Source organism: Oryzias latipes, chromosome 10 (assembly GCF_053564925.1).
Source record: "Oryzias latipes strain Hd-rR chromosome 10, Olatipes_Hd-rR_3.1".
NCBI classification, from domain to species: Eukaryota; Metazoa; Chordata; class Actinopteri; order Beloniformes; family Adrianichthyidae; genus Oryzias; species Oryzias latipes.
Genome location: NC_136246.1, coordinates 4,292,427 through 4,316,740, shown reverse-complemented (window position 1 = coordinate 4,316,740; position 24,314 = coordinate 4,292,427). Strand labels below are relative to the sequence as shown.

Below are 24,314 nucleotides of genomic sequence, written 5' to 3'. Positions count from 1 at the left end.
GCTGAAGCACCAGGACTCCCTCCTGTGCCCCCCGCCCCCCTGCTGCAGTAATGAGGTTTCAGCTTGGAGCAAAGCGCTGCCGTGCCTGCAGACTGCCTCTGTCATCCCTCTGGCCAGACAGACAAACAGCTTAAAATGAATGCAGCAACATTTCACCTGGAGAAATACAAGGAAGCAAACGAAGCTTGGTCCACGTCTGCGGCTGTCTCCCCCCCCCCCCCGTCCTGAGCGGGCTCCTGGTTGTAGACTGTAAAGCATTTAACAAGTGCAGAGGCTCCCAGCTCCACATGTCTGCCTTGTTGTTTCACAAACCTTCCTCCAGAGAAGACGCTGTGTAGCGGCGGTGCCCTATGGATCTCAGGCGCCGCAGAGGCACGGACAGCCGACCCCTCCGCTCTCCCCTCAGTGCAACGGGGCAGCAATCCCCACTTACCTCATCAACACATGCTTTGGGCTGAATCGCTCTAAATTTAAGTGTTTGCATAAGTTATTTCTGCAGCAGAGGCCAGTTCTATGAATATTTATGGGACATGAGAGCTACACTAGCTGAGAAAGAGGTTTTTTGACTCCTCCAGTGATGTCAAGAACTGCCAGGTGAACAATACGGGGGAGGATATGTTTGTTAATTCACCATATGCTTGTTTGACCAAACCAGAACTCTTCAGTACGAGGCCAGATCAGTCCCATAATTCAGAAATGCTCATGCTCTGGTTCACAAATATATTTGTATGCAAATGAGCTATATGACTTCCGAAATGCACACAAAGTGTTTCAAAAATGCACACAACATGCTTCACGAATATCATTTTGAGTTACATTTGTAATATAAACTCCCAAATCATTTAGACCAGGCATAGTGACCGAAACCTTTAGTAAATTAACCACAACATGACAAAGACCCTGGAGAAACAAAAGGGTGACACTGCAGAGCAGATGACTGAAAACCAGACACTTATATAGGCTGAGGGAAATTAACTGCAATGAAAACAGCTGTGGATCCTGATTAACCTGAAGCTGGTGTGACCGACAAAGGGTAACCCAGAACATGACCAAAACATACAGTGGGGCCACCAAATTGATGAGAGAAGCCTAAAAGTTTCCTCATAGGTAAACCTCAACTATGAGAGACGAAATGAGGGAAGAAAATGTAGAAAATCACATTATGTCATATTTAAAAAATTATTTATAAATTATGGTGGAAATAAGTATTTGGTCAATAACAAGAGTTCATCTCAATACTTTGTTATATACCCTTTGTTGGCAATGACAGCAGTCAAAAATTTTCTGTAAGTCTTCACAAGATCTTCACAAACTGTTGCTGGTATTTTGGCCCATTCCTCCATGCAGATCTCCTCTAGAGCAGAGATGCTTTGAGGCTGTCGCTGGGCAACACAGACTTTTAACTCCCTCCAAAGATTTTCTATGGGGTTGAGATCTGGAGACCTTGAAATGCTTCTTATGAAGCCACTCCTTCATTACCCGGTCAGTGTGTTTGGGATGGCTGTCATGCTGAAAGATCCAGCCATGTTTCATCTTCAATGCTGATGGAAGAAGCTTCAATTCAAAATCTGACCATACACGGCCCCATCCATTCTTTCCATTACAGGGATCAGTCGTCCTGGTCCCTTTGCTGAAAAACAGCACCAAAGCAAAGTGCTCTTGTATGTCTTCCATTTCCTGATAATTGTTGATTTCTTACCCAGCTGCTTACCTGTTGCAGATTCAGTCTTCCAGCCTGGTGCAGGTCAACCCTTTGGTTTCTGGTGTCCTTAGACAGCTCTTTGGTCTCCATAGTGGAGTTTGGAGTGTGACTGTTTGAGGTTGTGGACAGGTGTCTTTACATAGATAACCAGTTCAAATAGGTGTCATTAATGCAGGTAACAAAGGGAGGACAGAGGATCCTCTACAGAAGAAGTTACAGGTCTGTGAGAGTCAGAACTCTTGCTTGTTCGTAGGTGACCTTCTTCCACTTTCGGCTTCTCCCATCAGGGGTCGCCACAGTGAACAAGTCGCATGGTAAATTTGGCAATGTTTTACGCCGGATGCCCTTCCTGACGCAACCTTCTCAAACTGGGCTTGGAACCAGCAGAGGTAGAGAAGGGAACAGGGAGCAGCCCGGAGTCGAACTCGGGTTTCACAGATGGAAGGCGCCGCAAACCAGCATGAGCTAAACTGGCTCCTTGTTTGTAGGTGACCAAACATCTATTTTCCACCATAATTTGCAAATACATTCTTTAAAAAACTGAAAATGGGATTTTCTGGATATTTTTTTTTTCATTTTGTCTTTCATAGCTGAGGTCTACCTATATTGTAAATTACAAGGCTCTCTCATCTTTTTAAGTGGGAGACCTTGGACAATTGGTGGCTGACTTAATACCTTTTTGCCCCACTGTAACCAAACTCCATCGCAGAACCCTTAAAATCTCCGGCTAATGAATCCACATGGATTCATTCAATTGGCTAAAAGCGAACAAGTCTATTTAGATAATGAATTTGATTGACAGAATCATTTGTGAAACACTTTGTGTGCACTTGTGAATTTTTATCACACATTTGCACAAGCAAATATTTGTGAATTAGAGCATGTGCATTAGTGAAACAGACGGTGTGCATATCAGAATTATAGGCTGCTCTGGCCTCATATTTCTGCACCCCAAAACGTGACACTTCCAAGAAAGTCCTACTCTCACTGCAAACCCCCACAGGACAGACAGACGGCACCTCTCTTTTTCTATAGATCTTAAACACAGGTATTCATGTCAGCAGCATGGGACTTGAGGAGGCAAAAGTGAATCTAACATCAGTGCTTTAATGCAGCCGACATTATGCTGATAGCCAGGAGAGGAAATTGTCCATTTAGCAGAAAGAAAAGTGGTCCATCTGGAGCCGCAGATTGCCAACAATGACTGGGAGCTCCACAGCATCGGAAATATTGAGGGAGACATTATTTTATTTTAGAAACTCACTGCACACAATGTCTGCAGGGAATCCTACAAATAAGTGGCGCAGCTCAGAGCTAAGATGTTCCTGCTGTCGAGGATACGGCTTCCATCCACCTCAGACGGATAAACAACATCCTCAGCACAGCATCGATCCGCTCAGGCTCGCCTCTGGTCCCGTGGAAAATGAAGCTTTGGGGGTTTTGATGAGCGTTAGAGGCAGACAGTCACTCAGCTCACAGAGTGAACATCCTTTCTCCTGCAGTTGCACTGCTCACTGCTCCTTTAGTCTAACAAACACAACCCATTCATTTGGATTTATAAACACGAGCAGTTTTCTCCGGCTTAATCCAAATGACCGTGTCTCAAAAAAAAGGATCATCTGTCTAACAAAGACAAGTTCAAGGTTTGATTTTCCTTTAGCTTTTTCAGAAAACCCCCAAACAGCAAAAGCATCAAAGCTGGACGAGCTGATGGCCGTCCTTCTTCCGTTCCAAAAATGACTGAACTCCTTCCAATCAGGCGGGTTTGAGCTGGAACTGCAAATCTCACCTCAGCGGGACCTCATTTCAACGGCTGTGTTCAGATTTCAGTCGCCGTCGCTGCCCTGTTACCGAGCCTTTCAAGGAAAGTCAAAAAATTACAATTCTGTAGAAAATCTGTTGCTTTGCCTGAAACAATCAACTCAGTTTTAGCTCTCATGCTAACAGGAAGGATGGAGGTGGACAAGTATGGGAGCAAAGTTGCACATGTGTGTTAGTATGTACGTATGTGTGAAACATACACCCCTAACACACTTGAACCGATCCTGCAGGAGGGACCCGGCAGCATCGGTTTCAGCCGCACATGCAACCATCTCCAGGAACAAAGATGCAAAACTCAGTAAGTCAGCAGGTGATGTGATGAAAATGTTAGACTGAGTCCCATCCACTGGAATCGTCTGCAGCAGCAGCCGATCAAACGTCATGTTTCCAGAGTCAACCAGCAAACGTGAGCAGAAGCCAAAAAAAACCTGTTGCAGTTACAAACCAGAACATTATCATACAAATGAATGGGAGGGTGAGCCTTAACAAACAACAGAACAGCTATGTCTATAAATTGAGTGGTAACACTGGTACTGCTGCATTTATGAAAGCTCTTCTCTCTGTTCAGCAATAAAACACAGGTTATAGGATCTCCCAAGCATCTTCTTCTTCATACGACGGTCTCACTTTAGTGCCTCAGAGCTGAATAAAACTCCTCCGTGCTCCTGCAGGAGGCTCGCCGTGCAGATTTAAGGCCTGAGTGACACAGAAACCTGCCTTATTGCCATGGACGCCATTCTAAAGGTTAGCAAGAGTCAGCTTTTTCACTCAAAGACCAACAAATGAAAAAAGACATTCAGAGGTGTTCTCTGTGAGGGGAAGAGAAGCAGGCAAGGTGTAAAAGCTGTTTCTCCTCCACCTGATGGCAATAAAAAGGGTTCCTCTTTGGCAAAGTAAGCAGATTCGTTTCTCCTGCCGGAGTCCTGCTGGAGCGAGGTCTTCTCCATAAGAAATCCCCTATTTCCTGAAAGTTGAACTTCCTCTGCGGTTGAACGGGAACGTCTCACACACACAGGCTAGCTGCCCAGCAGACTTCTTCCTGGAAACTGTGCTAGCGTCACATGTGCATCTCTGACCCACACGCAGTGGAAAAGACTGAATCCCATCAGGAGGTGTGCAGCCAGAGGAGGAACATCAGCTCCTTCACTCCAGGCAGCCGTCACTCATTTCTGCAATTTGACTGAAAGATAATCGTTTAATTCCGATCATTTTCTCTCTGGAACTGAACGACTCCTGCTGTCAAGCATCTCATCGGATTTGGGCTCCAGTGAATTGGATGTGACTACATCTCAGGTATAAAAAAAAACCTTTCAGGTTCCCAGATCTAATAGAGATGCAGACAAAAAAGTCCCAGCAGGTTCAGCTTTTTTGTGTTTTTTAGGCCAGAATAGCAACCAAATTTCTGACTGACACCAGAAAACGAGTCTTTGCCTTTTTATTTTTTTTTTTAACTACAAAGGGAAACAAAAAATGCCTTCTACATGAACTCTAGGAAACAAAGAACAAGTAAAAATATATCTACATAAAACTATCTTAGTTTGTGCTCAATATCCCTCTCAGATTGAAGAGCAGGTGTTGTGCACTAAAATGCCCCCTGATACAGATCGCCCCCCAAAACCTTCACTGTGATCTCAAAGACCCCCGGAGCTGCTTCTCAGCATTACACTTCAGTAAGTGAAGCACACAGGGTATTTACTGAGGGAGGAAGTTCTGTTATGAGGACCTTAAGCCTGCACACACACACACACACACACACACACACAAACGCACACACACACAGATCCAAATGTCTTCTGCAGCTGAAATGTGGGACAAAAACAAATCACTGATTTAACATCGTTTCTGTCCCTTTTTCAGGAGTTGTTTCATGTTTGATTGTTGGCATATTTGGCTGAACAGCAACGATCCAGGAATGGAAGTAGGAACGGTCAGAGCATGCTCAGTAAACTTTTGTAAATGCTGCGTTTGGATGGAGGGGTTTGTGAGCCAACAAACCAGCAGGAACAAACATACAGCTGAAAGTCTGTTGCTGCTCTGATGGTCCCATCTGAGCCTCACCTATGCAGTAGGACAGAATGATGGACAGCACCACAGCCACGCCCACCGCGACCAGGGCCGTGCACTTCCAAGAACAATGTTTGGGCGACTTCTTGAACTTGAACGCCCCTCTGGACAGGCTGTTTCTGGGAAGGGGGCGAGCGGGTGTGGAGTACACCGTTCCTGTTGCCATGGTGTAACCAGGAGCTGCGGCGCCGAAGAAAGGTGTTGTCCCAGTGCCCGTTTTAAAGAGAAAATGCCTAAAAGACAAAAAAAAGAGAGTTATAAAGGCTTTCTAAAGACTTCCCATTGGAACTGCTTGAGACCCCAAGCTGCTCTGTAAACCCTCACATGAGTCTAAATGAAATTAAACTGAAGCAGCAGTGAACCAGCAGATTGCCCCCCATCCCCACCCCACACAAACCCGCCCCATACTGCAGGAACGGTGTCTCATTTTTAGCATGGAAAAGGTGAACAAAAAAGCTCCTTATAAAAACAATCATCTCACTCCTGCCCTTTACTAAAAGCCCCTCATATCTGGGGTAATTAACAGGGTTTAATCAAATGCACTGCGGAGTGATCTTCTTATTACATTTTAAGCCTCATGTGAAAAGCTCTTAAGTAAATGAATTAGGACTTGTTGCAACTCTTGCCACTACTTAGAGATTAATACCCAGATGCCTTCCAGCTTCTGGGGGCAGCAGGAGAAATTGGACACATGAAGCAGAAATCTGAAGTTATTCTGGGGCACAGCTGTGAGCAGTCACCACTTCACCTCCTTCAGTAAATAAAAGAAAGGTCTGTTGGCTTTTTCCAGGAAAACAAGAACTGCAGAAAAGATGCATCCGCACAAATCCCTATTTATGCGATATTTTACTCATAATTGCAGAATGTTTAACTTTTAAAAAAAACGATATTTGTATATTTTAACTCAGTCATCCTGTGTGTTCATCCACAACTGAAGTGCAGTGTTTTGATGTTGTTTAGGCTGCAAATGCAGGTTTAAGCAGCTTTCTAAAGGACTCCAAACCTCACAACTTCTAACTATAAACCTCATGTCTTCGGGTTTTTTCCTGCTGTCCTCTGCCTGCTCCATTTCTGTTTCTTCTTGTAGTTTCATAATTTTATTATATTGCTTATTTCATTCCTGCCAAAGCCTTTTGGATCTTCTTGTTTGAAAAGCTTCTTTGTATGAAAAGATGCTAAAGAAACAAAGCAGCAGATGACATGACTGAATACCTTTTTTAATTACATTTCTGCACAGAAAAGTAGCAAATCCTTTAGAAATGAACATAAATATGAATTTATACGATTTAATATTTGAGAAAACCTGAAAATGATGTTAGTGATTTAATAATTAAAAGTTAATTAACATTTTTTCCTTTTTTTTCTGCTCGGTGATGTCAAGGTCTCTTTAAACTAAAGTGTCAAAAAAAGCAACTTTAGATCTTTTTCTTCTTTCAATGAAATGACTAAATGTTTATTCAGACTAACCATGAATGACTGTATGATGACTGTTTTACATGTGTTTACCAGCATCAGCATCTTCTTCCTTTGCGTTTGAACCTCTCATGTTCTCTTTGACTTTAAAATCTCAGTAAGTGAAGGATAACAAATGAAAAAAGAATCTTCTCTATTAGATTTTTTAATGGGTAAATGGAAAAAGTGAAAAACAGATTAACTAATTAGTGAAAATGTTTTTGTTGATCTTTAATGCAGGAATAAAACTCCGAACCCTCTGCTGTGTGTTCATTTAGGAAGAAATCCTGCATGCTCTCTGCTGCTTTCTGCTCTTTAAAAATCTCAAACCCGACTTTAAATAAAACATGTTTTATGTTTTGTCAGGATCCCAGGAGGAGGACTGCCAGAGTAACCGCTAATTCCAATGCACCAATAAACCGATAAAGCAGTGTTTCCTCATTAATTATTTGTGCAGCATCTGTGAAGTCTGCATGTAAGTTTTTGCACAGGCGCTGATTGGATAGTGAGCCGCGTGAGAACGGCAAATTGAGCAGAAAATCTCAAGTTAAAGACCGAAAATTCATGTAGGAACAGTTACTAATGAGTGAAACTGTGATTTCATGATGCGGGCCGGGAGGGGTGTTATTGTTTACATTGTTTACAAGCAGACATTGTTTTTTCAGTGGGAATGTGTCTTCTGTTCTAATTGACCGAATCACTAGGCATTTGTGGGGAGAAGCGTTTTCCACAGAACCTGCTCCCACTCCTCCTTAGCGGCTGCAGATGTTCCAGGTGCTCCACTTCTCCTCTGAGGATAACTCCTCTGATCAATTCTTGACAGAGAAAACAAATGTCAGATTTGGATTGTCTGGCTCCTGGACTGACACGTGCCGGCATGATCGGGCTGGGATTCCATTTAAAGGTTATTACGCTTCACTGCCGGAATGACAATTCAGCCCAGTCTGAAACAATCTGTGGTGCTGCGGCGGCGGCAGCACAGCCAGGAATGTGAGTCTGGGTACGAATTGAGGTCAGAACTCGAACAGCGTCAGAGGCGGCGCACAAACAAATACACGGTTGTCTGGGGAGTGAGGTGTTAGCAAATGAAGTCTGATAAGATGGAAGGAGGATGTGGGAACATGTCTGTGTGCGCTGGGAAAGTTATGGAGTGTGAGGAAGAGGAAGTTCTCTGGATGTTGTTGCATCTAAACAAATCCAGATTTAAGGAGCCCAGAGGTTCTATCTGTTCTCCTGGACTTCAGTTTAACAAACAGACACGCTTGGTAACCGATGCTGCACTACTTCCTGTTTGAAAAAACACAGACAGCTTCCCACAAACACTCCACCAACAGCTTTGCTGGATGTTAGTGACAATGACAAGCATTGGAAGAAGTCAAGTGTGCTTGTTGGAAAGAGCTTACAGGAAAAAACCTCCTCTGTCTAAAAAACCCCTGAGGGCTTTCATGCTGGTCTGTTTGACCCACTCCAGGGTTCGATTCCTGCTGTGGAAAACACTGGAGCAGACAGAACACGCCACCAGGCCGTGGATCACCACGATCCAAACGCTTCATTACATCACGACCAAAAGAAGCTGAAACCGACGTGACTCTGTCTGTTCTACGAAATAGATCACAAAGTCGACTGAAACATGGACCAAGATCTCATTTTCGCAGTCAATTTTCAGATTTCTGATGAATCCACTCATTTTTGTCAGCATGTAATCCAGCTTGCTGCCCTGAACCGTTTGACGGGTTGCTTATACGGTTTAGGTTATTTAAATATGGTTTTATTTCTTTTATTTGTTTACTTTGTTTATTTGTGAGATGAATTACATTTGGTGATCTATCTGCCTGTGTCTGTCATCATTAGCATTAATGTAATTAAAGCTAAACCAGAATAATCAGTGTGGTTCCTGTAAAAATCCCAAACACAGGTAACCTTTTTTTCCTCTCAGCACTTCAGTCGTAGGTTTTCTTTTGTGTCACTTAAACGTTTTTTACACTTTAAATTTAGAGTTGCTCCAGTTCTACATGTTAGTGGCTTCTCTGCTGCACCACAAAACAGACCTCTTGAGAGGAAAGTGTTGGACTCTTCAACCACCAGTCCAAACGTATGCTGCCACGGAAACGCACTGACCGCCAATAATTGATTATAGCCAGTGTGATGCAACAAGACACATTACTATGCTAATCCAGCTGGGGTGAACGGTGAAGGAGGGAGATGAGACGATCTCGGGAGGGTGAGACTGGCAGGGGGTTGTGGTTGAGAACAAATGAATGGCTGTCGGTGAAATGGCAGTTTCAATGTTGGTGCTTGTCTGTCCCATTGAAGGGGCTGTAACACAAAGCCGCAGCCTTCCCAGTCTTCCTTGCCCCCTCAACATGGCTTATCATCATGATGACATTTGAAAACGTGCTCACAGAGGACGAACAGACCAAACACTGAGTGGGTGGATGTGTCCACTGCTAAGCTTCCAGCTGCCCGGCAGAGAGAGAACACAGGAAACAAAGAGCCTGCAGAGCTGCAGAATATGTAATCTGCCTGTTAGTCGCCATCCTGGGTTAGCTTTAGCATTTCAAGGTGAGAGCTGGAAAATTCAGACTGCTTTACATATGACACAAAAAAACAACAACACACAGATGAGCTGCAACACTGCAGAGTAGCACCAGCAGGGGGCACCCTGCAGGCACTCTGCTGCAGCACACACATGGATTTCATTCAAAGTGCTTAAGAAATCAATGGTGTTGTTCCAGCACAGACTAAAGACACTTCCAGTGCTGGTCACAGTAAAAAGAGATGCTCTGGATGAACCTCGTTTTACCTTTTTCGTTTGCCTGTCAACACAGATAGTATTGCATTTCCCTGGGAATCGTTTTTTTAATGCTTGTTCCCTGCATTATCAAACAGGCATGACTTAAGTCTCCTTGAGTCATCAACATCATGAATGTGGATGATTGGCATAAATGTGATCACAAAGAAAAAAGAAGTGACTGGAGTGTTCTTCCTAGCTGCACATTACATGCAGAAGGAATCCCCATCATCAGAAATGTGTTTGTCTCAGAGACTGTTCACAGATGTCTCTGACCAGAAGTTAACCCCTTGTGCTATCTTGTGGGGTCAAAATGACCCCACCCTTACATTAATGTGTTCTCCCTACCATGACAAAGGTGGATAAAGGTGGAAAGATTTCATGTAATCCATGGACACCAGTGAAGATCACAAATCATTAAAGAAAAAAGGTTCAGTGCACTGTCTAGTGGGTCTAGATGACCCAACTCCCAATGTGCTTTGAGTGACAGTCTAAAGTCTGGTCACAAGGAAAGGATTGTGTCAGGAAGGGCATCCGACTTTAAACCAAACGCTAAATAAGTCATAAGAACACAAACAGAATGTAGGTTAGATGGAAGCAGAGGATCTGCTGCATCCTCTAAAGGTGGCAGCCCTAAGGCAGAGAAGCTCAGCACAAAGCTCAACCATATCAGTCACATGTTTAATGTCAGTGCACCCATTATTGTCTCTTTAAATAATACTAACACCTCTTCAGGCTGTGCAGAATATAATTTTAGACCGAATGGAGCAACAGGATGAACAGAGAGGCTGTCACAATGGGGCAGCAAAGGTTTCCATTTAAGGTTCATCATGTTCAATGACTTTCAACATTCTGTAAATGTGTTTATATTCAATAAAGTTAAGAAAAAAACCTTACGAAAATTCTTGTCTTTTTTTCCCAACTGATACTTAAAAACACATCCTACTCTAGAAGGATATGTGGTTTCAAATCCTCCAACAGGAACACGTCCAAAGGGTTGAATGCTGCATCTAAGGGGAACTGAGCTGATTTTCTTGTCCCACTGCTGAGAATTTAGGATTCTGCTCCCAAAATATGCTTAAAACCCCTTTAAATCAGTGCAATGAAAAACCCACCTACTGCCTTGGTCCATGTGAAAGGGTACCATGGGGTACAATGCTGACGTCAAATCTAAAGCACCAAAATTGAGGTGTTCCAGTGGTGTCAGAAACTGGGGGTGAATGACCCTAAATGGGAGATCAGCCTTTGTGGCAGGAATGTTAAGCTGCAATAACAACACTCAAAGCATCAAAAAAGCCTTAAACACCAGAGAACCATAATGGTGCAATGAAGATGAACCGTCAAATATGAACTGAAAACCAGACACTTAAACACATCGAGTTCGATAACAATCAAGACAGCTGCAGATAATTGACAACCTGAACCTGGTGTGACTGACAATGGAAAACCTGGAAACAGAACATGACAAGAACCAAGAAAACAGAACTGAAATCAAACAGAGCAAACAAAAGGTCACAACCCTCACAAGTGGACCAAACTGAAACAAATGCAGCTTAAAGCTTCAATGAGAGCTGTCTTTGGGTTTCTCTGACAGCAGACTGGCACGTATCTCAACAATCATTTAAAGCAGAAACTAGAGAAAACCTGCCACTTTCCTGACAAAGCCGTTAATTAAATTTACAGAGGGGAAAGGATTGTTTCAAGGATGAAAAGACAAACAAAGGCGGCTTGCCTGGAGTGGGATGTTGGCCCCCAGGGACTGACCCCAGTCTAACACCAGGAGCAGTGTTTGGGAGCAAACAGGACTCCACAGCCGTGCCCCTATGCACTGCTTACACACACTCACACACACACACACACACACACACACTCACACACACACACACACACACACACCCACACACACACACACACACACACACACTCACGCACACACACACACATCCCTCCTAAAGGACTATGAATCACTGCATTAGAATAAACGTCTTAGGCCACAGTGGTTTAGTTCTCAGAGTCCCACCTGATGACACAGTCATGCAGGAACAGGGAGGTGGTGATGAGTGTTTGATTTCACGCATGCATGACTCAACTTTGAACTGATCTCTCCTGAATGTGCAGGACCATCTGAGAACTTGGCTGTACAGTTCCTGTGAGCTCAGCTTGGTTAATATCATAAAACAGACGCTGGAACATTTCACGTTGCCATGGCTTTCCGATATTTTTACTATTACCCATTCTTAATGAAAATTTACAGGCAACTGTAAAGATTTTGTTTTCTTTTTAACAAGTGCATGTTTTCTAAAAGAGAAATTGATCAATCATTTTTTATTGCTTTTTATGGTAAATGGCATATACTTTATAGTTGTTCTAACTTGATTTTCGAAATAAAATCACAGCTGTTCCTCTATAAAAGTTAATGATATGATATATTTATTATTTAATTAGCCGTGTCTGTTTCCATTTACAGTGGGTAGAGTGGGAGGTGGGGGTCACACACCTTCTGAGCTCCTGCATGAATAAAACAGTCCATTAAAGTACATGCTATAATTTAACCTGTTTGGCCTGAGACACAGAAGAATTGTGTCTCAGACTTATCAGTTTCATTTTGTATGAGGTTCTGCGGTTTGGTTCCATTATCTGTGCATTGCTGAGACAAAACATGAAAGGATGGGAGTGCGACTTGGAATGCCATCTTTGTAATATTCATCACAAGAAAGTCAGATTTTTTTCGTTTATCTTCCTCACACTCAGAGATGCTACAGCTCTTTCTCACCTCATGCAGAAGAACTACATGGAGTGTAAATGTGCAGCATGTCACTGCACTAATATGCTTTAAATAATGAATTTTTGCCATGACCTGCATGCCATTCTGGTCCTGCCTTGACAAGATCCCACACACAAGGGATTTGCACAAAGTAACACAAAGTTAAGAAATAAAACTTAAAATACATAATTTATAGGTCACACTATATAACTTCACTTATGTTAACTTAAGTCTGCATAGGTTTCGGATGTCATCTGGGCTCGGATGGTGGCAAAGAGAGGCAAGGTAGTCCACACAGGAGGTAGTCCACTCCCAGAAGGAACAATAGCAGACATGGATGACAGTTACAAGTACCTTGGAGTTCCACAGGCAAATGGCAACCTGGAGCAGGCAACAAGGAAAGCTGCAACAGCTAAATACCTCCAATGAGTATAGAATAAGATAAGATAATAAGATGGCCAAAGGAAGAGATACAGACCATGGATGTTAAAACACGAAAGCTCCTCACCATGCATGGTGGGTTCCATCCCAAATCCAGCGCCCTGAGACTGTATGCTAGCCGCAAAGAAGGAGGCCGAGGACTAGTGAGCGTAGAAGCCACTATCCAGGATGAAACATCCAAGATGCATGAATACATCAAGCTCAAGGCCCCAACTGACAGTGTGCTCAGTGAATGTCTCAGGCAATGGAGAGCAGAGGATACAGTGCTGGAGGACAGATGCTCATGGGAGGACAAACCCCTGCATGGGATATACCACCGGACCATAACTGAAGTGGCTGATATCAAGAAGTCCTACCAATGGCTAGAAATGGCTGGCCTACAGGACAGCACTGAAGCACTCATCCAGGCAGCTCAGGAACAAGCCCTGAGCACCAGAGCCATAGAGGCTCAGATCTACCACACCAGACAAGACTCAGGAAGAAGGAACATGAGAAGCTGGAGAAACACCTGGGACTCTAAAATATTTTACATCTGTTGTCGGTATGAGGATGAGGGCAGGTCACGTCCTTAGAATGGCACCGTCTCAACCATCTACACTTCTCTGAGTTCAGCCTATAACATTTCAGAAGCATCAACATGGTGTTCCAGCTTCCATCCCCACCCCCCAATTTGCCTGCACCCATACCCCCTAACTCTATAAACACAAGTTGCTTATCAGCCAGTAGCAAGTCATAGCAATTCTAATAACTGGTTAATCCCATTCCTTATCCTGATAAATGCCAGTCTCCAAGAGAGATGAGAGAAAAAAGAATGAGAGATAGAGAATGAAAGTCAAAGAGATGAAGAAGAAAGCAAAAAGAAATAAAGAAAGAGAACAGAGAAAAGGTAAAAGGTATATTTAGCTCACCAGCTAAGACATCCATTAACACAAAGCAACTCAGCTAAAAAAATTCCACTGAACCTAAAGATGTCCTTCCTTTAACCCACACCTCACGAATACCACCAATACCAAAATAAAAGTATTGGGCATAGCAATTATTTTAGCCCCTTCAGGGTCTTCATAAAAGGCGTGATTAAAAACACAGTTAGCAATGGTTTAACTATTTAAACAAACACACATACACACAGGAAAAGCCTCACTGGCAGAAAAAATAACAGCTTTTACAGTAAAAAGAAAAATATGGACCTCTGCAGTCATCACAGAAATGTGTTCTTGGCACCAAAGATGCTGGCAAAATAACTGAAAATGGAAAGAAAAAAAAGCTAAAAAGAAAACAAAAGCAAAACATCTTGAGGATTACCAATTTTTCCACACCAGCATTCACTTTGGCAGGTAACCAGCAGTCACTGCGAGCTGTTCCACAGGGCCGGCTGGCTGCTGTCTCACACATGACTAATCAGTCCTGGTGAAATCGTGGCACACTGGCTGGTAAGAACACACACACACACACACCCACACACACACACCCACACACACACACACACACAGACATAGACAGACCCTTCCTGAATTTCACAAGCTTTCTTCCTCACCCTCAAGAACAGACCTTCCACATCATTTCATTTCACCAAAGGATATCCGTCCGCACATGGATCCAATGGGAATGAGAGAACATTTGTAAAGGCAACATGCAGCTAGGAGCGGCCTCAAAAGATTGAATAACACAGCGACTGCATTTGAATCTCATTGAATTTAAGAGCAGGAAATGCTGCAGCGGATTCTAAAGGACATTCAGATAAGCTATCAAAGACGGACACCTTCCTTCAGCCACTGCAGCACAAACTAGGAACCCTAAGGCTTGCACTTTCACTGCTTCAGCCTGTTTTAAACAAAGGATTAAGTGCAGCTCAAGAATAATTACCCCATATGAGTAATGGTCTCTTGAGAAGGGGCGAGAGACAGATATCTTCATTATACAATGAAGTTCAATGGAATATTTCTAATTGAAAATATCAGAAAAAATGGTCCAGTGAAGCCAAGTGGCGAGTTAGAGAAACCTGCAGGGTTTAATAAAAGCTCTCCACACTCTTCTGATTTGAAAGTCTCTTCAAAGCTTGAAAACAGCAACGGTTGGCAGGAAGATACAGGGATCCACTGCCAGCTAAATGAGTCCCTTAGAAGGAGTATTCTTACCACAAAGGAAGAGCAAAGCTCCTGCAGAATATTCTCACAAACTTTCTCCGAAGTGTTCTTTTTTTGATTTTTCTTTTCCACAAAAAGTAGAAGTCTTCTCTCCAACACAGGAGCCGCTAAGCAGAGATTCTAGGTATTCTGTGCTCTCTGTGAGGGCAAACGTTATCTTATTATTTATGTTTTTTTCATCTATCCATCCATCATCTTCCACTTATCTGCCTTGAATCAAGGATTTACAGTTTCAGCCAAGGTGAATTGAGCCTGTCTCACAGCTCTCCTGTGAGGATACAGAGGCATTTCCAGGCCAGCTGAGGGGATATAATCTTTCCAATGTGCCATGGATCTACTGCTTCTCTTCGTGTGGAGAAGTAACAGCTCTACTCCAAGTTCCTCCTAGATAGCTGAGCTCTAAACTCAGAGCTCGTTCCTGAAGGATGGTATCTACTGCATCTCAACAGTTAATTCACAACTCACGGTCAAAGATAAGGGCAGGAACAAAAACGGTGACTCTGTGCTCTCCGGAAGGTCTACATTCAACCTGGTTCAAGACAGCATCACAACAAGACAGGCCGTCCCTTAAATCAAGATGTTTAGCAGACATACATTAGCAGAAGCAGGTTTTCCTACTCATCTTTGATTTAGATCATCCTGTTGCCGCATCAATATGTGCTCTAAGCATCGTCAACAGGGACAAAATACAAGAATGTTGTTTTTCTTATTAAATATGAGGGATTTTTCTCCACAAATTGCTGAACATTTAAATGCCTCTCTGGTCTTTTGAAGTTCTCCTGCTCCACTACCTGTCAAACAAAGCCATTCTTTGGGTGTTGGTGTTTTGCACATTCAATGCCTCCTTTACAATATAGACACAACAGCTTTCTAATGGTCAAAGAGTTCTTCGAGATGTATCATAATACAAGTTGTAAGAACTAAATATTTGGGCTGTGAGAAAAAAAAAGATGAAATTCACTGGTGTTTCACCGCAACGAGCCATCTCCTCTCTTACAGAGTGTCAGCCTCCTTTCCTTGTTTGGAGCAGAATCCCTGAATTCTTCTCCACCTACAAAAGGGATCATTCTAACCTGGAGTAAGCACTCCACATTTGTCCAGCTGAAGTTCCTGCGCATAGATCTACAGATTACAAAAATAAGATTCAGGTCAAGTCAGTAGTCATCACCTGTGACTGTGTCGCCTATTGACCCAGACTGAGAGACCACAGAACAGCTCAGGAACCCCTTTAACCCTTGTGCTATCCTATGGGGTCCAGATGACCCGATCCTTACATTGATGTGTTCTCCCTACCATGACAAAGGTGGATACCAGTGAAGATCACAAACCCTTGAAGAAAAAAGGTTCAGCGCACTGTCTTATGGGGTCTAGATGACCCCACTCCCAATGTCAAAGTGCCTAGGATAGCACAAGGGTTACAGGTGTTTTGAAGTATTAGCTGGTTGGGTGTAATACAATGTTTTTCAAAATATTTTACTTTTCTGAGATCATAACATTTGAGTTTTAAGCCACAACGATCAAAAATAAATAGAAATAGAAGCTTGAAATATGTTAGGCCATGTGTTAGGGTTTACTGGTTTAGTGCTTTACTTGACTTTCTGTGTAGGCTGGATTTGACTCCGCCCATTCACCTGTGGATCCTGTCGAGCTGTCACTTTGCTCATCATTATCTCTACATCTAACCCTAAACATTCGCTTGACATTCTTTCAACAACAGATGCTCTTTAGTTCTTTACACGATTAACGAAATTCCAGTGGAATCAAAAGAGGAGAGAACCAGAGGACCGGAACACTTTGTGTAATGATTCTACACATAATGCTGGAATGACTGACAAAAACGATCAGTTTTACCAAAAATTCTCATATTTAGTGATTTCCCTACACTTGGTTATTTTGATGTGTTTTAAGAAATATAAATTGAAAAGACCTCACTAAACTTGTAAAACATCTTACATAGAAGAAACCTTTTGTTGAATAGGCAGATTGTTATGATTGTCTAAAATCAAGCCATTTTACCTCAGTGAAGTGTTGTCTGTTAGGTCATTTAGATTTTGCCTTCCATCTGTAGGAAGTAAAACTTGGAAAAGGCTGTGAACTTGATCATTGAGCAATTCTTTGACAAGATTGAAGCTAAAGTCCGTCTTTTCTGTAATCTTTAGACAAAATTCACTCAAATCTGAACATGACCTTCTATTCCACACAGAATATTGAGCTTTAACTTTTTGATGTCCCGTGCTGTTCAATGTGCTACACTGTGAGCAATTTAAAGTCCACTCTTGGATTTTTCAGTCTTCTTGGCAAGGTAAGCACTAAGAAAGAGCCCGTCTAACCTAAAGCTGGTCATTAAAATTTAAAGAACTGGAGCAACATGGAGAAAAACATGGAAAAAATTGTGATACCCCCGCCCCCTCCCCCCCCCCCACACACACACCCACTTACACACACAGAAGGGAGTATAAACTTAGGATTTGTCGGTTTTACTCCAAAACCTGGTTTCATAGGACGAATATGAAACATCATCACTGGCAGTCATTGATGACCTCATCTGATCGCCATACCATAATGATCAAAGGTCAGAAAGCACTTGATTTGTTGAAAGCAAAGCCTGCTGGTTGAAAGCAGACTCATGATGGAAGCTCTTCTTTGGGAGGCCACATATTTAATTACAGCTAATTGCTACAAAAGTGGTTAAAGCTGTCAAATGAGGGTTTTATTTTCACAAGGTTTCCATATCACAGGAAACAGATTAAATAAGATCACAACATATGCCCGACACTTTAATCCAACTCCTTGAAGAGATTCATTTAGCCGGCACAGACGAGTACATGGACTGAAGTCTGTCTCCCTGTTATGGACTCAAATGAGATTCACGTCCCGCTGGTACCCGAGACGCTCTCCAGCACGCGTGCTTCGCCTGGACAGTGCCGCCCCACAACCCCCCGGGGCAGCCTAATGAATACATTCTCAGGCTTCTGTTTACATTTCCAAAGCCGCTGGTTTTCTTGACATCCCTAATTAGGATTTGAACCGGGTCGTTCCTCTGGCCTCTGCGCTCACAGCGGTCCACTTCTCCCTTCCACTGACAAGCACTTGATTTGGAGCCGGCCGTGGTGAGAGTGATTTATGCCTCGTCCCATGGTAGGTGTGAACGTATCGTTCTGTTGATGTGTGCTTAGAAGGCTAGAGGTTTTTTCATGTCTGTATAAAGTGATGGATTTTTATGGGAAAGTGAAGCCGTCTCTGTTTTTTATGGCTTCTTGGTTCAGCGCCGAGGAAGGTCCGGTTCCACAGAACCAGAGGCAGAAGGCAGAGCCCCAGGACCGTTTGCACCAAAGTCTGCTAAAACGGAGTCATCCTCTGGCGTGAGAGTGCAGCGTGCCGCGTTTTATCAGCCAAGATATTTCAGGCTCTCTGCTTAAGAAGATGGAGCTGAAGTTTCAGAAGCAAAACTTGGCAGGATCAGAACTGAATCACTTCTTGCACAGCAAATTTTTGGCTATTCAAATCCCGCTTACCAAGTCTTTTCTTCTGTGACGAGAGCAGAGACGCTCTCTGAAATGAACACATGAGCTCCTCTGTCTTTGACACAGCAATCAGCCTGTGAGCGCAGGTAATTACAAAACAGAAGAAAATCAGGGCGCACTATGACCATTAATCAAACGCAGCAGGAGTCACATTAGATCAGGCTCAATTTGTGGCACCAGGGTTTAACCTGAGAGGGGCTGCTCCATTAAATTGGCTTTAAACATAAGCCATATTTAAATATTTTACATCTTTAATTAGCCAGCCCCCCTCCTGTTTGGAGAAGTGTCACAGAAATATGAATCAAATCCACACACTGAAAGAACTGCTGGTGTTTTCTTCCACTCCGCCCAGGAGCTGCGGCCAAACCGTGTTTGCTTCAGCTGTATGTCTGTACATCTAATTAAACAACCCGACGGCTTTATGTTGCTTCAATGTAAAGGCAGACCTGTTGGCTGAAAGCCTGGGGAATGTGTGTATTTTTGTCCAGAGTTGTTGGACGGAAAATCAAAAATGTTTAGAACAGAAACAGAAACAGAGCTGAACAGGATTTGAGCAAAACGAGACTCTTAACGTGACTCATCCAGACGTCTCCAAACTCTGACATCAGTATGTGCACACGGTGCACGTTATTGTCCATGAAAGCTCTTCCTATCATTCAAATCCCGGCTGATCATCTTCCTCTCCTGCAGAGTTATTCCCTCACGGCTGACTGAGGCGTCTGCTTTCACCTGGACGGCTGCGGCGCGCTGGAGTAGAATAGCTCAAATACAACGGGTCCGCCCAAGCATACCGACTGGAAATGGAAAATGATCGACTCATTGATAGCAAATAATAGCTTTTTGGGGTCGGCAGAAAAGCAGTCAGCGTGAGCAGACAGCACTGATATTCAAATTAAAAATGATGCATCGAAAACCCACAACAAGCACAGACAGATACCCCCCTTCAGAACACTCGGGGCGGGGGGGGGGGGGGGGGGGGGGGGGTCTTTTTTGGCTTGTTTAAGCTGCATCTGACAGAATGAAGCTGTGATGATCAGAGTTTTCATGCGGCGGCTCGATTGTGACCAGTCTGTCTGACTTATGTGAAGCACGTCCGTGTCGCCTGGGTTGAATTATTTACGTTTTGATGAGTGGCTGCTCTTAAGTAGGTTAAATGGGTCACTGGTGACCCGCTGGGGGAAAAGAGGTCAGAGCTGGCCTGAAAATAAGCCCTCCTTAAATATTTAAAACCTCAAGTGAATTAGGAGATTTTTGCCATCTCATCCTTCAGACTCTGACAGATAAAGCAAATATGAGAAAAATAATTACGGAAAAGAAGAGGCGTACTTTACCCGTCGGGATTTTTTTCCTTTAGCCAGATGCAGTCAAAATTCCACACGTGCAACATTTTAATGATCATCTAATATCGCCTGATTCACATTTTGGAAATATGGCTCAATTTCAAAAAAACTGATCAGGTTCTAGAGTAATAAAGCTCATGTCCAGCTTCCAGTTCATAAACTTTTCTAAGGAGGACAAGAAACCAATTCATCCTTTTATTAAAAAATCAACTAGCACTAACACTAATATTCATAGACACACTAAATTTGACACTAAATGCATGCCAATTTTCACACGAATCAGGTCACACATGAAATCATATTTTGATGAGAAGACTTTAAAAGTGGTTTGTTTTTTTAAAGCAGCTGTTGTTTGTTTCAGACGCGTAATTTCATGAAGAATCAGGACAACACGAGGTTCTCTGTTGGTCACCTGTTCCTCTGACTGATGGCAACACAGAGAAGACATTTATTTCAATAACTTCATTCAAACTGAGATTTGATTCTCAATTAACAATTCAATGTTAATATTTCATCATGCAATTTACAGTTAATTGTTTAAAGACCCACTCTGATGAAAACAAGTTCTTGTGGGATTTTTCTGATGATGGAGGACATTTATTAGGAAATGTTAGTTTGAAATTGTATTTCTGATTACTTCTTTATGGAAACCGCTATAAATCATGAGTAGATGAAAAAACATGGAAAAAGAGGCTTAATTTTTGACATAGAAAATACTCAGGACGGGTCCCAAGCTCTCAGCTCTGCTCTCTCAGGAATGTGGAAGGGAAGGGGGGCGGGGTTGCTCCACGCCAATAGTCCCGCCCACAGCTCAACGTTGAATTTCTTTTGATTTTGTCCGAAAACTATATAATCATAAAAGAGCACTGGGAATGATTTTGACAATTAAGATTGGATTAAAAGATAATCAGAATGGCTCTTTAATATGACAAACTTACATTTTGTCCTCCATTTCTACATTTAAGTTTGAAATAAAATCAATTGCAATTTCAAATGCTGTAGTTTTTTTGGAACTATAATTAAACTGAAAATCTAGGTTCCAACTGTCAGTTCAACATATACAGTCATGCATTTTAAAGACATGGTTTGGTGGGGCAGCGGAAGGACGTTCGGAACTTTACCGATTAAGTTCCCAGTTCCCACCCATATGTATAAGTGTCCTTGGTCAGGGCACTGAACCCCACTTTTCTTCCTGGTGGAAGGTTTGCACCAGTGTTCTGCAGCTGGACCGCCATGGGTGTGTGAGCGGGTGAATGAATGGATCTGTGACTGTACAGCACTTGGAGCCTTCGAGAAAGGTAGAAAAGCGCGGTACAAGAATACACCGTTTACCATTTTGATCATTCAATTTAGAAAATGATATTACAATTTTTTGTCTGTTTAAACTTTCCTATAAAGCAACTTAAAATCTACTACATTTTGATTTGTTATGATGCTTTGTGTCAAAATTCAAAATAAATTGCAACAGACTTTTAAAAATTATTTAAATTTTTTGCAAGTTAGAAAATGCACGAGAGAAAAGGAAGATCTAATTACAAAAAGAACAATGAAGCCAATTTTCTTTAAATCTCTATTTATAGTGGTTTTCCAAACTTTTCCCAAATGTTGGGAAATAATATTTGGGTTATATTTTGATTTGTTTTAAAATGGTTTATTTCAAGCAATTAAATAAGAATAACGCACAAAAACTATACAATCATCAGTTATACATTCATTCAATGACGAATCAAACTTAGGATAATTAGACATATTAATAATTATTGCTTGAAGGGGAGTGGAAGGAAGCAAACTTCTATAATCCCACCCCTGTTATACTGTAACCATTTTATTACATGATTTATCATTTATCTTGTTCATATCTTTTATCAGACATCTGTATCGTCCAACTGTAGTTTGAAAACATTCAGATTCAGGAAGTTAAATGAAGATGAGTAGAGCGGCAGCCTGTGAGCAGAGACGTCTGCTGCTTAGCATCCTCTGCATGGGTCTGTATGGGTATTTATGGGTCTGCATTGGTCTGCATTGATCTGGAATTGTCTGAATGGATATTTATGGGTCTGCATAGGTATTTATGAGTCTGAATTGGTCTGGGTCTACATGGGTTTGCATTGTTCTGCATGGGTCTGTATTGGTCTGCAAGGGTCTGTATGGGTATTTATGGGTCTGAATGGATCTGCATGTGTCTGCATGGGTCTGAATGGATCTGCGTGGGTATATATGGATCTGAATAGGTCTGCATGGGTCTGTATGGGTCTGAATGGATCTGCGTGGGTATTTATGGATCTGCGTGGGTATTTATGGATTTGAATGGGTATTTATGGGTCTGAATGGATCTGAATGGGTCTGTATGGGTCTGAATGGATCTGCATTGATCTGTAAGGGTCTGAATGGATATTTATGGGTCTGCATAGGTATTTATGAGTCTGAATGGATCTGCATGTGTCTACATGGGTCTGTGTGACTCTGCCCGTCCCCAGCAGGTTCATCAGACTGGACAGACCGTCCAGATAAGACACACTCACTGCTCTGGGAGTCAGTGACATCTGGCCTGTGTTCTGTTGGAGTTGCAGCGGGTCACTCACCTGCTCTCCAGGGCCACATTGCTGCCCAGGACCCAGCTGTCCTGCAGCTGGACGCATTCCGCCGTACTTTGCAAGTCAGCCGCCAGACCGGCTGTGGGTGGTGGACTTGGGCTGCGTTGATTGGCCAGCGAGCCGCGACTTAGGGACGTGATGGATGGATGCTGTTTGTGCGGGGGCGGGGCTGGTGGGAGAGGAGGCGGGGCCTGTTGGCTCGACAGATGGTCACCTGGGGAGTCGCAGGGTGAGACAGACAACAGAATATTAGTTTAAGCATGATTAATGGTTTTGACTCGGCGCTGTGGCATGAGACAAAGATCTTTGCCTTGTAGATTAAAAAGCAAATCCAAGGTTAATAAAAAAAGAGCTCCTGCTGCTTCCTGTGCAGATGATGACAGCACTTGCAGCCTGCAAGGTAAACACAACCAGGAGCAAGACATAAAAATGAGATGCAAGCAGCACAAAAACGGGAGTCAGAACTGCTTTTACAGCGCGACGCATAAAAAGTGTCAGAAAACGCCACATGGCTGACAGTTGGTTCTCTTAAACAGAAGGTCACTTAGAAAGGCAGCTGTTCTTTTATGGGCGCTTAACGCAATGTTTCACGTTTGATTACAGCCAGAGAAGACTCTCAAATAACTAATGACCAGAACATCCATTAGAGCTCTGAGAGAACAGCTTTTCCAATTTCACACAAAGCTGTGTAATTGGCCCCCAGAATGGCATGTGGTGATTATCTATCCATCTTCCCTGTTTAAAAGGTAAAAATCCACAGTGCTGACAATTCTGATTTGCTTCAATGAGCCCCAAATGGGCGTCATCTTTCCTGCCTCGCAGAGGCTGGGAGAGCGCCGAGAGAGCCAGAGCTGCTGCTGTTTTTCTGTTGACATACTGTCTGCAGAGCCTGAAGGCCTTTACATGCAGAGACAACGCGCACACGCAGGTCGGCGCACGCTTTAACCTTTGCTTTCTCAAGCACGCATGCACAGATCAAGATCTGCTGTGTACAAACTACAAAGAACACCTTCCTGAAAGGACACGAGCCTTTGTTTTGAATGGACTCATTAAATGACCGGGCCGTTTGTGTCCTCGTGTGTGCTTCCACTCCTCAGCCTGCCCTCCCATGCACAAAACGAGCTGCTCAACGCAGACAAATGAGCCGTTTGGTTCCACATTGTAGGATGGAAACATGAATGCTATTGAGAGAGAGGCAATAACTTCCATGGCTTTGAGGTAAAAACCCTCCGGCTGTAGCTCGTGCAGCCCATCAGAGCTGCACAACGCTACGCTCTTATGTTCAAAGTAGGGATACATCAAAATATACAATAAGGACTATTTTAATAAGAGCATTATCGGGAAGAAAGCTGCAGCACAAGAGTAATTTTCAAGCAGGCCTGGCTAAGAATAGCAACAAACTTGAATAGGCATCTTTTTCATCAGCAGGCAGACGGATGGACTGATAGGTATGAAGCAGAATCAGAAATAACAAGAATCCGTGTGCCGGTGCAGAAGGTCAATATAGGATTAATTACTTCCTGACTGCAATTACACAGCAGCAGCATGCGGCCCTAAAGTCCATAAAAGCAAAATCATCAGACACAGATGAAGGCTGTTTTACTCTCTTCTTTTTTGTGGACTGTGATTAGAGTTTTATCAAACCCAATCAAACATGATCTCCTCATCACCCCTCGC

General features: G+C 42.9%; 1 protein-coding gene across 9 annotated transcripts in view; it reads right to left on the bottom strand.

Moving 5' to 3' along the window:
- Positions 1 to 24,314, bottom strand: part of si:dkey-237h12.3 (teneurin-3) — a 173,305-nt gene that overhangs the window by 81,906 nt on the left and 67,085 nt on the right. For all 9 annotated transcript variants that reach the window (XM_023959511.2, XM_078953486.1, XM_078953485.1 and 6 more), the window contains 2 exons: positions 22,626 to 22,851; positions 5,582 to 5,820 (listed from right to left, as the gene is read on the bottom strand). In XM_023959511.2, the coding sequence (XP_023815279.1) occupies positions 5,582 to 5,820; positions 22,626 to 22,851 (465 nt within the window). The remainder of the gene's footprint in view (positions 1 to 5,581; positions 5,821 to 22,625; positions 22,852 to 24,314) is intronic.